At 50.1% G+C, this 12,725-nt stretch overlaps 4 protein-coding genes across 4 annotated transcripts; 2 read left to right on the top strand and 2 right to left on the bottom strand.

Moving 5' to 3' along the window:
- Positions 1–1,858: 1,858 nt before the first annotated feature.
- On the top strand, positions 1,859–4,028 carry C7974DRAFT_395179 (major facilitator superfamily domain-containing protein). The gene is made up of 5 exons (XM_046141955.1): positions 1,859–2,454; positions 2,514–3,119; positions 3,176–3,238; positions 3,293–3,497; positions 3,550–4,028. The coding sequence occupies exons 1-5, from the start codon at positions 2,103–2,105 to the stop codon at positions 3,896–3,898; spliced, it is 1,575 nt and encodes a 524-aa protein (XP_045997522.1). The 5' UTR covers positions 1,859–2,102; the 3' UTR covers positions 3,899–4,028.
- A 456-nt stretch (positions 4,029–4,484) lies between these two features.
- Positions 4,485–6,207, bottom strand: C7974DRAFT_192780 (major facilitator superfamily MFS1). The gene is made up of 2 exons (XM_046136622.1): positions 5,758–6,207; positions 4,485–5,708 (listed from the first exon to the last, which is right to left on the bottom strand). The coding sequence occupies exons 1-2, from the start codon at positions 6,138–6,140 to the stop codon at positions 4,622–4,624; spliced, it is 1,470 nt and encodes a 489-aa protein (XP_045997521.1). The 5' UTR covers positions 6,141–6,207; the 3' UTR covers positions 4,485–4,621.
- A 134-nt stretch (positions 6,208–6,341) lies between these two features.
- Positions 6,342–8,345, top strand: C7974DRAFT_192755 (major facilitator superfamily domain-containing protein). The gene is made up of 4 exons (XM_046136620.1): positions 6,342–6,494; positions 6,553–6,615; positions 6,665–6,987; positions 7,038–8,345. The coding sequence occupies exons 1-4, from the start codon at positions 6,408–6,410 to the stop codon at positions 8,125–8,127; spliced, it is 1,563 nt and encodes a 520-aa protein (XP_045997520.1). The 5' UTR covers positions 6,342–6,407; the 3' UTR covers positions 8,128–8,345.
- A 585-nt stretch (positions 8,346–8,930) lies between these two features.
- C7974DRAFT_359737 (uncharacterized protein) lies at positions 8,931–12,552 on the bottom strand. The gene is made up of 3 exons (XM_046139674.1): positions 11,802–12,552; positions 11,357–11,753; positions 8,931–11,306 (listed from the first exon to the last, which is right to left on the bottom strand). Exons 1-3 carry the CDS (start codon positions 12,433–12,435, stop codon positions 9,212–9,214), a joined length of 3,126 nt encoding a protein of 1,041 aa, XP_045997519.1. The 5' UTR covers positions 12,436–12,552; the 3' UTR covers positions 8,931–9,211.
- Between the last annotated feature and the right edge of the window lie 173 nt (positions 12,553–12,725).

Here is a 12,725-nt window from a genome sequence, read left to right as displayed (position 1 = left end):
ACGGGGTTGGACGGCCATTCTATCAGAGCAGTAGTCAGCAGTGGAAGCTGGTGGGGAGAGGCCGGGGTTTCTGTCATCGTCTCGCGTAGATGGGGTTCGCCGTCAAATGGAAGTCAGTAATCAGGCCTTGCATTCAGTCAACTGCGTGTAGCAGCTGCTTCTAGGTATCGTATGACTTAATCAGACACGAAGTTTCTGTGCTTTAATTTGGTCTGGCATACAACCCGTAAATCTGGGGCATACCCGGGGCAGGTCTTTTCAGCGATTTCACTCTCTACAGCTTATCAGATAGTTGCTTCATCACCGTCACACACGAAATGCAGGACAAGAATATTGTTCTCGCGCCTGGAGATCTTGAGGGGCCCCTTGTTGAAGTTCAAATGCACATCTATGCACGAACTTCCAAGGTTTGGTTGCAGTGGTGGTAAGCTTTAGGTTCTATGGGGCTCTACTTTATACTGATACGTGCATCACAAACAAAATGCGCAATTGTCTTCGCGCAGCTGATGGCTCTACTCGGCAGTTCTCTGATGGCTCAATCCACGGCGGCCTTGCCAGGCAGCCCCGAACATTACGTTCGGTTTGCCTTGGTCATCACAACCACCACGCTTGCGACCCTTTTGCCCTGCAGCTAAGCCGCAGACTCCTGGGATCGCAAAATCATGGTTCAGTCGGCTACAGTGGAGGAATTGTTGGCGCAATCGTCGTGTCGCACTCTCAGAACATCGCAACCGCGATTGCTGGTCTCTGTTTGATGGGCGTAGCCTTTGGCTGCCAGTCTTTGTGTTACGCTGTCCCTTCTAAGCTTGCATCTTGAGCACCGATCACATTACCAGGCTGCTGCGAACATCGTCTCGGGCATGGTTGCCGTCACTGGTGTACTCGTCGGTAGCGCGCTGACACGCAACAAGAACGCCGATGGATTTCAAATCTTCTGGTACATCAACTGTGGTTCTTTTGGTCTTGGAATCCAATTTGGCTACAACCCTCTGCTACGAGAGCTGCGGGTTTCCCTCACCACATGTCAAAAGCTTCATTCCGTGGACTGGGTTGGTCACCTCATCAATGCCTTCAGCCTTACCTTGTTTTGTATCGGAGTTCAATATTCTGGCAATCCTTATAGCTGGACTGATGGCAACGGCATTGGTCTTTTCTTTACCGGCTTGCTTACTGGTTGCATTTGGTGTATATGAATAGCGCAGTACCGCCCATGGCATTGTCCATCATGGCTTGGTTGGGGATCGCCATCTTTCTCTTGCTGGTGTAATGGTATTCTTGGAAGGCACGAAATCCATTGCTGCAACAGCATTCTTCGATTTTGAGCTTGCAGTTGTCCAGCACCTGGACTCGTAGCTTTGAGGTGCGGGCGTCGTCGCTAGCCGCGACGGCTCGACGCAGCATTTCTGCTGAACCCGAGCAACAAGATCGCCTGTGGCGTCATGCACTTTCCTGTTTGCAGTTACCTAGGTACCAACGTCAATCCTCCAATATTACATTCTGCGTGCACGTTGCGAGCCGCACACTACAACCAACACCAAAAGCGCTGCAGAATCTGATAGCGCGGCCCGATGTATCTGGGTCGCAGAAGCAAAGAAAGCATACCATCTACCACCTTTCGTTTGGCTAATAGTGATAGTCCCATATACCAATGCTAGTATACATATTTGGCTCTCAGTGATACCACTACGGTGGAAACATGCTCGAAGGACGCTCGTCCTTGCCACTGCTGTTGAAGATGAGAGTGGTCCTACGGACTTAACAGACGATCTGGGCTAAAAGGTGCCACGTGCGCAGATTTGCACGAGTAAGGTTTTGACGTCTGAGTGGACAAGCTTTTCCTATCTGTCTCTAGCTGTATCAATAGTCCGATACACAATCTTATCAGATGATTTTTCCATTCTGTTCAGCCGCGTCAGTCCCGCATACAACTTGACCACCAATTATGGCTACAACCGCCTTAGCTTTCTTGACTCCACTTGATTTCTGATGTTTGGGATAAGTGGAGAGAAAGGTCGTATCTGACTCGAAGCGCCTATATAGGTACCGGCTCTGGATCTTAACTGTCCTCTCACAAAACTACTATCACCTTCGCTGAACAAGATATGACTGACCAATCTCATCTTCCTAGTGACGAGGTTCATGACAGCGCAAGTAGCGGAAAGGGAGTGGTAGATGCCACCGTCCTTGCCCATTTTGCCAACGACGACGATGACTCCTCCAGCAATCTCAGGCCGCCACCACTGCGCTGGAAGCTCACGGCAGTTCTCCTAGTAACAGCGATTGGGTTCGGCTCGCAATGGAGTTCAGGTATCACCGCTGCTATGAAGACGACAATCAAGAAGGAGCTGGAAGTCAACAACAAACAATTTGCGCTGCTGGAGGCCAGCGAGGATTTCATGGTCACAGCACTGATGCTAGTCAGTGGACTAGTCACAGATCGCATTGGCGGTGCAGGTATTATCCAGTACCTTTTCTCATGCAACTCGATCCCAATCTGATTCATATGTGTGTAGGTGCTATGCTTTACGGCAACTTCATATACTCTGTCGGCTCGATCCTTGTAGCAGGTGCGGCGCAAACCCGCTCATACAAGTTCATGCTTGCAGGCCGGGTAGTCCGCGCCCTCGGAGACATCGCTACCCAGGTTGCGCAGTACAAAGTGTTCTCATCTTGGTTTGCTCCTAGCAATGGGTTTGCGTCGACCTTAGGCTTTGAGCTGGGTATAGGCAAGATCGGCGCATTTGCAGGCAAGTCATCTGCTAATATTATTGCAAAGCGAACAGGGAACTTCGCATGGGTGTTCTGGGTCGCTGTCTTCATGAACTTGTTTACCAATGTTATGACTGGTGTCTTCTATTGGTTTACGAAGGTTGCAAACCGCAAATTTCATGGGGTCACTGACCCCGCCACTGGCGAGCGGCTGGCAGAAAAGTCGAAGAAGTTCGAGCTACACAAGGTGCTAGAGCTACCATGGACGTACTGGGTCGTCATGACGTTCTCACTCTTCGAGACAAGTACCGCCATTGTATTTCTGCAGAATGCTACTGAGCTGGCTGAACAGCGCTTCGGAACTGATTCTATCGTTGCTGGTTGGTACTCTGCGACACTCCAGTATGCCGGTAGGTGCTTTCACTGTTCCAGATCGTTGTTTCGGCTGCTAAACTCACTAATGCAGGCTTCTTCGTTGTACCATTACTTGGAGTCTTCTTGGACCTGTTCGGGCAGCGCATCTCTGTTTGTAAGCACCAAACCTCCAATCTACGTGTCGTGAGTACGGCTAACGAGCCTCAAGTGGTGTTTTGCGGCATTGGGATGTTCATTTCCATGCTACTTGTCTGCTTTGCGAACACAATCAAGGGCACTGCAGCAAGCTTCGGTGTGTTTGCATTTGCGTACTGCTTCGGCCCTGCTACCATCATCGATAGCATCCGCACCTCTATGTTTGATCCTTCTGTATTTGGCTCCGCATATGCTCTCAAGATCACCATGAACAATGCGTACGTGGGGCGTGTCACTCTCCATCTGCTACCGTAATAACGATAACTTCAGGATGAACATCATCGTCCGCGTCATCACAGGCGTTATTCAGGACCGCGACAACAACTCGTACGATCGCGTCACCATTGTGTACGTTATTCTGGCTGGAGTATCGGTAGTTGTGTCCCTCGCGCTTTCCATTTTGTCTTGGAAGTTCATCGATCTGCGTCAGCTGCAATGGTCGCGTAAGCTGCGCGTTGCTCAGCAAAGTACTCTCGTTGAGAGGAAGCTCATATTCAGCGGACGAGACAGAAGTCGGAACAGAACGATCTCGATGGGATACTTCGGGGCACTGATCGTGCTTGTACTAGGTAGTTGGTCTGGATACTTTTGGGGCATCGCCACGGGAAACAACGGCTGATAAAGACATCGGTACAAAAACGCGAGGTGTAAACAGAAATGCAGCGGTGTAGAACATTTTAGAATCTGATGTTTATAATGCACTCAGTATAGGCAAATAAACAATATCCAGCGAACGTTGGTGAGCTAGATTTTCGCTCCGGCATCGATGGCTCATTGTGTGACCGGTCCGTTTGTGCATGGATCGAACAGGAAATCGCAAGAATAACGCCGCTGGAATGGAATTTGGACAGAATAAACCAGGAGAATAGATATTTGGCTTGCATTGAAGCTCTGTCGATCCGTAGTACAGTTTTGTGCAAGACCCACAGTATGAAGATAACTCAGCTGGTGCTGCTAGCCAACTGCCTATGTACCCTTCGTGGACGCCCCCTACACAGTTTCCTCGGCACAACTGAAGAGAGAAACATTTCACCAGGGCCTGGTGGTGCAAAAAAAGCCTCGTCGCCATTATCGAGACTCCAAGCTCTTAGTCAGACGAAATCTCGATCGAATCGGTCTCAACAAGTACTCCACGGCGGCTAATACGGCACGTGTGTGATCTAGTCAGCAGCACTCGGGTAGCTAGCATAGTCTCTAGTCACAGTGCCAAAGTTGAACAATTAATAAAGCTGGGGCCGAACGTGCGCTGTACCATAAGAAAACGATGGAAATACAACATCGCTGGACGTCTGCAGCGTTGCCGCAAAGCCTTTATGGTACAGCTGTCTGGACGCTAAGATGTTTACCTTTCCCGAACCTCTCTATCGTCCTCTCTATCAGGTACTCCTAGAAATGTCCACAAAATTAGAATGTCGTACAAGGCTTTCATCAGACCCGCACTTCCCAGCATCAACCGCCACGATTTTGTCGCCGCTAGCATTCCCGCGCTCCCTAAGCCACCGGCTTGGCTTAGGGTCTTAGCGATGTTAATCACACCAAGAATCGCGGTTCGCTCCTCTGGCTTCATCACGGCTGCCAAGAACGCCTGTCTGGGTGCCTGGTCCATGCTCTGGGTACACGCCCGGAGGCTCAGAAGAGCCATAGAAGCTGACGTTCCCCAGCTTCCGGCGTTGGGCACAGGAATGAGTGCGAGAAAAATTGCAGACGGAAGGTGCGTGAACGTCATTGTCTTCAAAGGCCCGAGCCGTCGGGCGAGGGGAAGAGCGGCGAAGTTAGACAGCGTCGCTAGGATATTAGTGGTGAAGAACAGTGTTCCCAGCGTCGCGGGCTCTACGTTGTGAAAGGTCGTGAAGAAGTAGGTTAGCCAAGATGGTGAGGCCATGCCTGATGCAAATGAGTCTAGCGCGAAGAGAACAATGAGGCGGGATAGTATGAGTAGAGACTGCCGGGAAATCTGAGGGAGCAGCGTACGGAGTCTGTCAGACATATCACGTCTGGAAGACTTAGAGACTTGCTGCTGCTGGGCATCATTTAGGTGTGCTGAACTCGGAGGCCTGTCCTCCACCGAATTTCGAGGTGAGGATGCAGGGGACTGTAGATCTTCTGCATCGAGTTCGAGGACTTCAACGTACTCATATTCTTGGACTTGGAGTTCAACTTCAGAGCTGAGAGTGAGCACAAGGAGTAGTTTGACGATTCCTAGCGCGGCGTAGAGAATGAATATGACTCGATAGCCTTTAGCTTGTCCTCCTGCGGAAGTGTTCTTTGATAGCGTCTGAACTATCCACCCACTTGTTATGGTTCCAAGAGCGGCGCCAGCAGTGCCGCACATAGTGTACCACGCGAAGATATCACTGCGGTCATCTTTTTCCGTGAGCTGCGAGAGGATGGACTCTTCGACCGCGCGGAAGGGGCCAATTTCATTGCCGCTGAGAGATGTGTCAGCAGCGCAACGCCGTACATCTATGGTGTACTCACCTGGGACTGATGACACCAATCATGCTAGCGAGTAGAAGCACCCAGTATGTGCTGCTCGATGCAAAAGCTACGCCACTAGCGGTCATCAAGATAGCGCCAAGAGCCAGGATTCTTCTCCTCCCAAATTTGTCGGTGATCAGAACCAACACGAAGCTGATGAATGCATCACCCAGCATGGTCAATGTCATGAAAAGTCCAGCGAGTCCGTCGGACGTGCCGATGCTCGCAAGAAATTGGACGAGGATCAGGAATGTCGCTCCATAACCGAAGAGGCGAAAAAAACGTTGCGCAAAGAGGCATTTGACGTCGCGTGAGGCACCAAGCGCTGTTCGTACTCCAAAGTGGTGCAAGACACACCACGTAAGTTCTCGAAAGCGATCCATGTCTAGATTCCTTCTGTAGATTACAAAGAGGATCCGAGAGCATACGCATCGTTCCAAGGCGTCGAGGATGTTTTTGGATAGTCTGGCCTTGGCGCACGATCAGCGGGGTAATTGTGGAGGTCGGAGGTGATCTTAGCTCCGTTTAGCGTATTACATAGCCCGAGAGCAGGACGTGATGAACAGATCTTCTTGCAACCGTCGCCTTTCCTTCACCCTATCACTATATCTCTAGCGCTCTGATATTGGTTTCTTCTTATCAGAGCTGCCATGGAAATCGGAGAGAGCTCTGGCGCTGAGGCTGCCGTGGTGCGGCGTCCCTCTATGAAGGCCTCTTATCGGTCGCTTCCTCACAAAGTAATTAAGCCGCTGATTCAACTATAACGAAGTTGCTACACGACTGACGAATTTTAAGAGTCAATTGCTTATCCTTATGCTAGCTCGATTCACTGACTCTCTAGCGACGTCTTCCATTCATGTAAAGCACGTCTCGTGCCGGGCTTGCTGACGCTGACGTGAATCTGCAGGCATACATGTTTTTTCAACTTCAGTATTTGAGCCCTAGTGCACCGATAGCGACCATAACAACGCAATGTGGTTTCTTGATCGGCTGCAGGACCGGTGTGCACGTATGCACGGGTCTTGTTTGGGGGAGGCTAGCCGACCGCGTCTTCGCAAGTAGGAAGGTCGTGTTGGTACTTGGTCTGGTGGCTTCGAGTGTGGCGACTTTTGGTTACGGTTTCTCAAGAACCTTTTATGAGGCAATCGCCTGGCAGACACTTGACGGTGCTTTGAATGCAACGGTGGCGATGGTGAGATGCATGACCGCGGCGTTGAATCCAGAGAAACAGTCAGTGATCTCGTCGAACCCCCTAGTTCGGTTACTCACTGTGCTGACAGATTCCGTGTGCGGGCTTTCACACTCCTTCCATTGTTCGCGAATATTGGGTCTATGCTAGGCCCTCTACTAGGAGGTTTCTTGGTACGTACCGAAACGCATCAAAGCCGGGCTGCTGGCTATCCTTACGCCTTGCCAAACATATGCATTGCTATTATTCAGGCATTGATAGCGATTGCAGCCATTCTTCTCTTGACCGATACTTCTTGCCAACCAAACCCGGACTGTAGCAGAAACGCTGATGTACATGTGTCCGTCACGACAGCAAGATCTGCCGGAACCTCTGAGCACCCATGTAACAAAGATGTCAGCGAGACTACTGGTCTTTTGCAGAAAGCCCCCAGGAGTGATATTCCTGAAGAAACACAGGAAAGCAACAATCTAAGATTTCTGTCGTTAAAGACGATTTGGCAGCCAAATGTCATGAGCACCATGACTGCACATTTTATCATTTCTGGTCATCTGGGAACTTTCGCTACCCTCTGGGCCATGCTGCTTAGCTTACCGACTGCATCTTCCAGAGCAGTGCATCTACCGTTCAAGTTCTCAGGAGGCCTAGGACTTCAGCCTCACACAGTAGGCATTGCCATGTCCATATTTTCTTTTACAAGCATCGTCTTGCAAATAGTTGTGTACCCAAGCCTCCAGGCGAGGTGGGGCACAATACAGGTGTGGAGAGCGGCGCTCTGTCTGTTCCCCTTCGTTTACTTTGCGGCGCCTTTTTGTGCGCTTGTACCTTCACTTGGGAAGGACTCGAATGGCGCAGTCACTGGAGCCTATCTTGTGCTCGAGTGGTCTGAGTTACTGGGCGTACTTCTCCTCTTTGCTGTCGGTCGGACGGGGGTAGTACCCGCCACTAGTCTGCTGATCAACGAATGTACGCCTCACCCTAGCGTGCGTGGGACTGTCCACGCCACAGGTGTGATCTGCAGCAACCTCAGTAGGTGTGTGTTCCCCCCAACGGCGTTAGCGGTCATGGGGATTGGATTGCGAGTCGGTATTGTAGGGCTGGGCTTCTGGTCCGTGGCAGTATTGGCAATCGCAAGCATCGCGGTCAGTCTTCGGGTCTGTGAAGGTACCAACGGGGAGTAGCTCTGCATGAAGGCCTGTCCCAGACTTTACCCCAGCTAGGTTCCAGGAGCTCTTTCCAGTCGACGCTACCACACTTCTAAAAGCAGCAGACGGTCAAATGCCAAGTAATCGAAGGCGATCCTAAGTTAGAGTTCGTGCTTTGGTCAACAGTTGATGGTATCGAGTGCGAACCACGTCGTGAGAATGGCGAAAAACGAAAGAATTTGCTGGATTATGACTGCCCTCCAACTATCAATTTCTTTAACTGCAGGATAATATCGTCACGGCTTCACTCTCCTTCACCTCCTTCATCAGGTCCAGCTCCCCAAGCAGCCTAGCCTTTCCTTCCAACACGCATCTTTCTGTGCCATCCTCTGACATCTTAGGCTACAACAGCCACACTCGTAGTAGTATGCATGACCCGCCTACTAGATCGTTTGCCACGGCAGCTCTTAGCTCCTCATACGGTTCGTCATTAACACACTTGTTAGTGTGTATAGCTGTGACAAGAGCGCTTTGGGCATTTTGTGTACAGCGAACTCAGTATTTGAAGGCGCTGATATAGTAAATAGATTGTGAATCCGTAATTTGAGTAAGGAAGAGCTGCGCGTCCTCGCGCGTAAAGCTAGAGGGCAGAGGGGGATGCATAGAATTGTTGATGCCGGCAGAAGCTGTAAAATAAGTCTTTGTATTTTATTGTATAGAGAAGGGCTTGGTGCAAGATCTTTGTACAAGCCTAGAATGTAGTTTGGTCCTACGACATCATTCTTAAGCGGTCCTTTCGCACATCGCTCGATGCCACGTAATCACTGCGGAATAACAAGATCACAGAGCACTAAAGGCCGGACGCGATGGAATTCCCGGCTCACAATGACTACCGGGTGTGACTTTAGCTACTTGAACCAACCCTGGAGCCTCTTTGACAGCCAAATATGTAAGGCACCATAAGGACCCACGATTGCACTGACATGAAGAGCTTTTGCGTACTTTGTAGGGTATAGTAAGTTGCGATGACCAGCTACGGTTCTCATCTCGTGCGATCGCCAATGCGCCCGGAGTGCCTGTTCGGCGGCACCCTTGTCGATCACGGCTCCTCCTTTTGAGTTCAACTCTTTTCGACGGTATCAATGGAAGGCTGCTTCCAGGCACTGAACATAAATTGATCCACGAAAGTCTTAACAAAAGAAGCGTCCAGCACTGGAGCATTGTCAAGGGCAGACGACCACTGACGGGCAATGGTAGTCTCATAAGTTCTTGACGGGCCGAAGGTGTCCTTGTCGTACTTGGAAGCAAAGAAGTCCACAAGCTTGAATGTAGGGTTGGCGACTACATCACTGCTAGAGTTGCGTAGACGCTCAACCCATTCCTTTGGCTCAACCTCATCAAACTTTAATCCTGCCTGTCGCAAAGCAGGAAGTAAGTTGTCTGTCCAGGAGAAGGTCTTGGCGTTAGTAACATTCGCAACGATTGTACCAGCGTTGCTTAATGAGATCTCAGCCACTGCTTGCGCGACAATGTTAACTGGGGTCCAGCTAGGAGATTCTTGTAGCTTTGGAAGCGCGCTAATAGTAAGTGCTGACTGCATCATAAGGGGAATAGCTTCGTCCTTGTTCCAGACGCCGTGGATCGTGTCAGCGACGATTTGACCAACGCGAAGAACCCTGGCTGTGACACCTGCCTTTTGCGCAGCGACGCAAATGTTCTCAGCCACACATTTGCTTTGCGCATAGCCCATACCTTGAGCCCAGTTGAACTTTGCAACTTGTTCAGGTGTTGCCAGGTCGGGGCACCGAGCGACTGTGCTGACAGAGGAGCAGAAGTTAAAGGTAGCGTTGCCACCTGGTGCAGAGCTGGCAAGGCAAAGGCCGATGAGATGGTTCACACCTGCGACGCAGTCTTTCTCGAAGGACTGAAGACCCCAATTGAAATTGACAGCCCAGGCGCAGTGAATGACGTGACTTACTTTCTGGGCAATTGCATTGTATGTCGCAAAAGGTAGGCCAAGATGAGTATCAGAGAAGTCAGAGGGCAAAGCGTTTATCTTTGCACGTGCCTCTAGAGGCAGGTAGATTTTGCGCTGAAGAAGCGACTCTGTAATACGCCGGGCTGCATCCTGGTGGTCTTTTGCGCGAACGAGACAGTGCACAGCTTCAATATCATTACGGCTGACCAATTGAGCAAGCACATGGGCTCCGAGTGAACCAGTAGTGCCTGTAAGAACCACGCTCTGCTTGTGAACCCAGCTGAAATCGCTGTACTTCGCAAGAAGGTCTTGCATAGTCTCTTCAACAGCAATCTGCTTTTCTGTAGTTCCAGTTCGAAGGCTGTGTAGATAGGCACTCAAAGAGGCGATAGAAGGGTGTTCGAAAACGACGTTCTGGCCAAGCTTGTTGTTGCTGATGTTGACAGTTTTGAGTATGTCTGTGCGAATCAAAATGGATTGCAACGAGTCCAATCCGAGCGAGAAGAAATCAGCAGTTCGTTCGATCTCCTCTGCTTGCGGAAGCGACTTCGCAACAGTGGAGCGAATGAAAGCCTCTAGCTCAGGGATCTCCAAGTCTTTTAGATCACCTTGAGCGGTTGCTGCCAAGTCATATGCGCTCTCGATCTCTGGAGCAAACTGTTTGTAGAAAGCTTGCCTGATAATGCTTCCCTTGTCTGTTCGCGGAAACTGGCAATCGTGTGGCAGAACATAAATCATATGACGAGTGATCCTGGCATACGCTTCGGCGGTGCGGTTTGCCTCTTCAATCACGGGCCAGATGTGATTGATGATATCGTCATTTGACAAATTCTTTGTAGCGGGACTGGGAACAACAAGCATTCCAAGGTATGGACGTGCAGCGCCAAACACAACTGTCTCTGTGATCGCTTTGTGCGAGCGGATGGTGCCTTCCATCATGACGGGATTGAACTTTTCGCCGTTCACCAAAACGATAGTATCATCAAGACGTGCAACGTATTTCCAAGCCTTCTCGATGTTTGGATGGGGCTCAAACAAATCCTTCGTTGCATAGCTACCATCAGGTCGGTTGGAAGCTACCTTGGATGGCCATCCCGGCAACACGGTGCATTCGAAGAGGTTCGGGCCTTGGGGGATCCACTTGAGGAAAGGCTGAAGCTTGGGAGATTCGCGAACATAGTTCCAGGCTTTGTCGCCATCAGGTCGGAAAGACGTCATAAGCTGGCCAACCTCAGTGCTGTTTGTGCAAGTCAGTGATGAATTCCGCTTGCAAGCTCAAGAACTCACGCTCCATAGTGTCCGACGAGTTTAACACCATTGTCGACGAGAAGGTTGCCCAGCGTGTCTGGACAAGCGCTGCCACCGTACATGACGATTTTGAGCTGTCTCAAAAGTGAAATGCCTTCATCGGTCTCCGCAAGTAACTTCAAAGCGTACGGGACACCATAAAATATCTCGAATCTGTGTTCGCGCAGAATCGAAGTCAAATATTGTTGTGTGAGCGGCAAATCCGCGTTGTAAATGTGAATAGACTTGCCCGAAGAAATGGCACGGAAGAAGTTGCAGATACCGTGGTTGTGGTACAATGGCAGTGTTATGAAAGCTTTCATATCCATATGGATATCGTAGTTCGCGATGCAGCTTTTTTGAGGCTGATAAATCGGCTTTGGTAGTCCCGTGGAACCTACAACTGTTAATAGGTTGGCCAATCCAATTCGGAGATGGCACTTACCACTTGAGTGGATGATATATACATTGTTGAATGCTTCGACATTGTGATCGAGCTGATAATCAAGTCGAGTATCGGCGTGCACCTCAATCGAGAAGTCAAAGATAGACTGCTTAGCGATCTCTTCAACATAGACAGATGGCATGTTCGCCTGGACATCAGCAGCAGTCTGCAAGAATCGTGCATCTGCCAAAAGGTATTTTGCACCAGTAGTCTCGATTAGGGATTCGATGGCCTGTTGCGATATCCTTGTGGACAAGAAGAGAACTGTGTGACCAAGCTTAGTGAGAGCGAGCATAGTAATCGCATATTCGAAATTGCTAGGCCCTAGCAGCGCTACAGTGGTAGGCTTGATATCTGAGCTCGTTCTTGTGGGTATAAAAGTCTGATAGTGTCTTGCGGCCCGGTATGCAAAAACATCGAGTTGCTGCATCGAGTAATCAACAAAGTCGACACCCGACCGTGGGTATGCAACGATCGTGGCATGAGGATATGTACGAGCCCGGTGCCGTATCAGGGCATCGATAGTCTGAATTGATGCATCGTCAACCCTGTCGATGCGTTCGACAGTACTTGTGATGGCTTTTGACGCCGTGGATGAATGAAGGGTAGAAAGCGCTATCTGTGCAGGTGCCATGATTGAAGTAGACTGCAAGAACAGACAGCAGACAGCGAACGATTGACAACTGAGCTCGATGAACAAGCCATAATTGATGAGACGCCGTCTCTTTAGTATGAGAGTCGTTGTCGTAAATTCAAACCGGGAAATTGATGGCAAGGTCAAGGCAAAATGTGGGGTGAGGTTAGCCCACACTAAAGCCGGCATGAAATTCACGGAATATATTTCAATTGGTAGAATGTCAGCCGAGGACTCTGTCCTACAGCGAATCACCGCGAAATCCGCGAAATCCGGAGCGCCAAGCCGGC

Source organism: Boeremia exigua (genome assembly GCF_020726555.1).
Source record: "Boeremia exigua strain MPI-SDFR-AT-0100 chromosome Unknown C7974scaffold_6, whole genome shotgun sequence".
Classification (NCBI taxonomy): domain Eukaryota; kingdom Fungi; phylum Ascomycota; class Dothideomycetes; order Pleosporales; family Didymellaceae; genus Boeremia; species Boeremia exigua.
The sequence above is the reverse complement of the archived record's forward strand: the minus strand, read 5'-3'. Positions and strand labels throughout refer to the sequence as shown.

Excerpts from the sequence above, each read along its gene's own strand:
- C7974DRAFT_395179 (XM_046141955.1), top strand. The coding sequence starts at position 2,103 with ATGACTGACCAATCTCATCTTCCTAGTGACGAGGTTCATGACAGCGCA. Across the intron at positions 2,455-2,513 it reads AGATCGCATTGGCGGTGCAG|GTGCTATGCTTTACGGCAAC; the intron begins GTATTATCCAGT and ends ATATGTGTGTAG. Across the intron at positions 3,120-3,175 it reads TGCGACACTCCAGTATGCCG|GCTTCTTCGTTGTACCATTA; the intron begins GTAGGTGCTTTC and ends TCACTAATGCAG.
- C7974DRAFT_192780 (XM_046136622.1), bottom strand. The coding sequence starts at position 6,140 with ATGGATCGCTTTCGAGAACTTACGTGGTGTGTCTTGCACCACTTTGGA. Across the intron at positions 5,709-5,757 it reads ATTGGTGTCATCAGTCCCAG|CGGCAATGAAATTGGCCCCT; the intron begins GTGAGTACACCA and ends CACATCTCTCAG.
- C7974DRAFT_192755 (XM_046136620.1), top strand. The coding sequence starts at position 6,408 with ATGGAAATCGGAGAGAGCTCTGGCGCTGAGGCTGCCGTGGTGCGGCGT. Across the intron at positions 6,495-6,552 it reads ATCGGTCGCTTCCTCACAAA|AGTCAATTGCTTATCCTTAT; the intron begins GTAATTAAGCCG and ends ACGAATTTTAAG. Across the intron at positions 6,988-7,037 it reads GCGTTGAATCCAGAGAAACA|ATTCCGTGTGCGGGCTTTCA; the intron begins GTCAGTGATCTC and ends CTGTGCTGACAG.
- C7974DRAFT_359737 (XM_046139674.1), bottom strand. The coding sequence starts at position 12,435 with ATGGCACCTGCACAGATAGCGCTTTCTACCCTTCATTCATCCACGGCG. Across the intron at positions 11,754-11,801 it reads ATATATCATCCACTCAAGTG|GTTCCACGGGACTACCAAAG; the intron begins GTAAGTGCCATC and ends TAACAGTTGTAG. Across the intron at positions 11,307-11,356 it reads CTCGTCGGACACTATGGAGC|CACTGAGGTTGGCCAGCTTA; the intron begins GTGAGTTCTTGA and ends TTGCACAAACAG.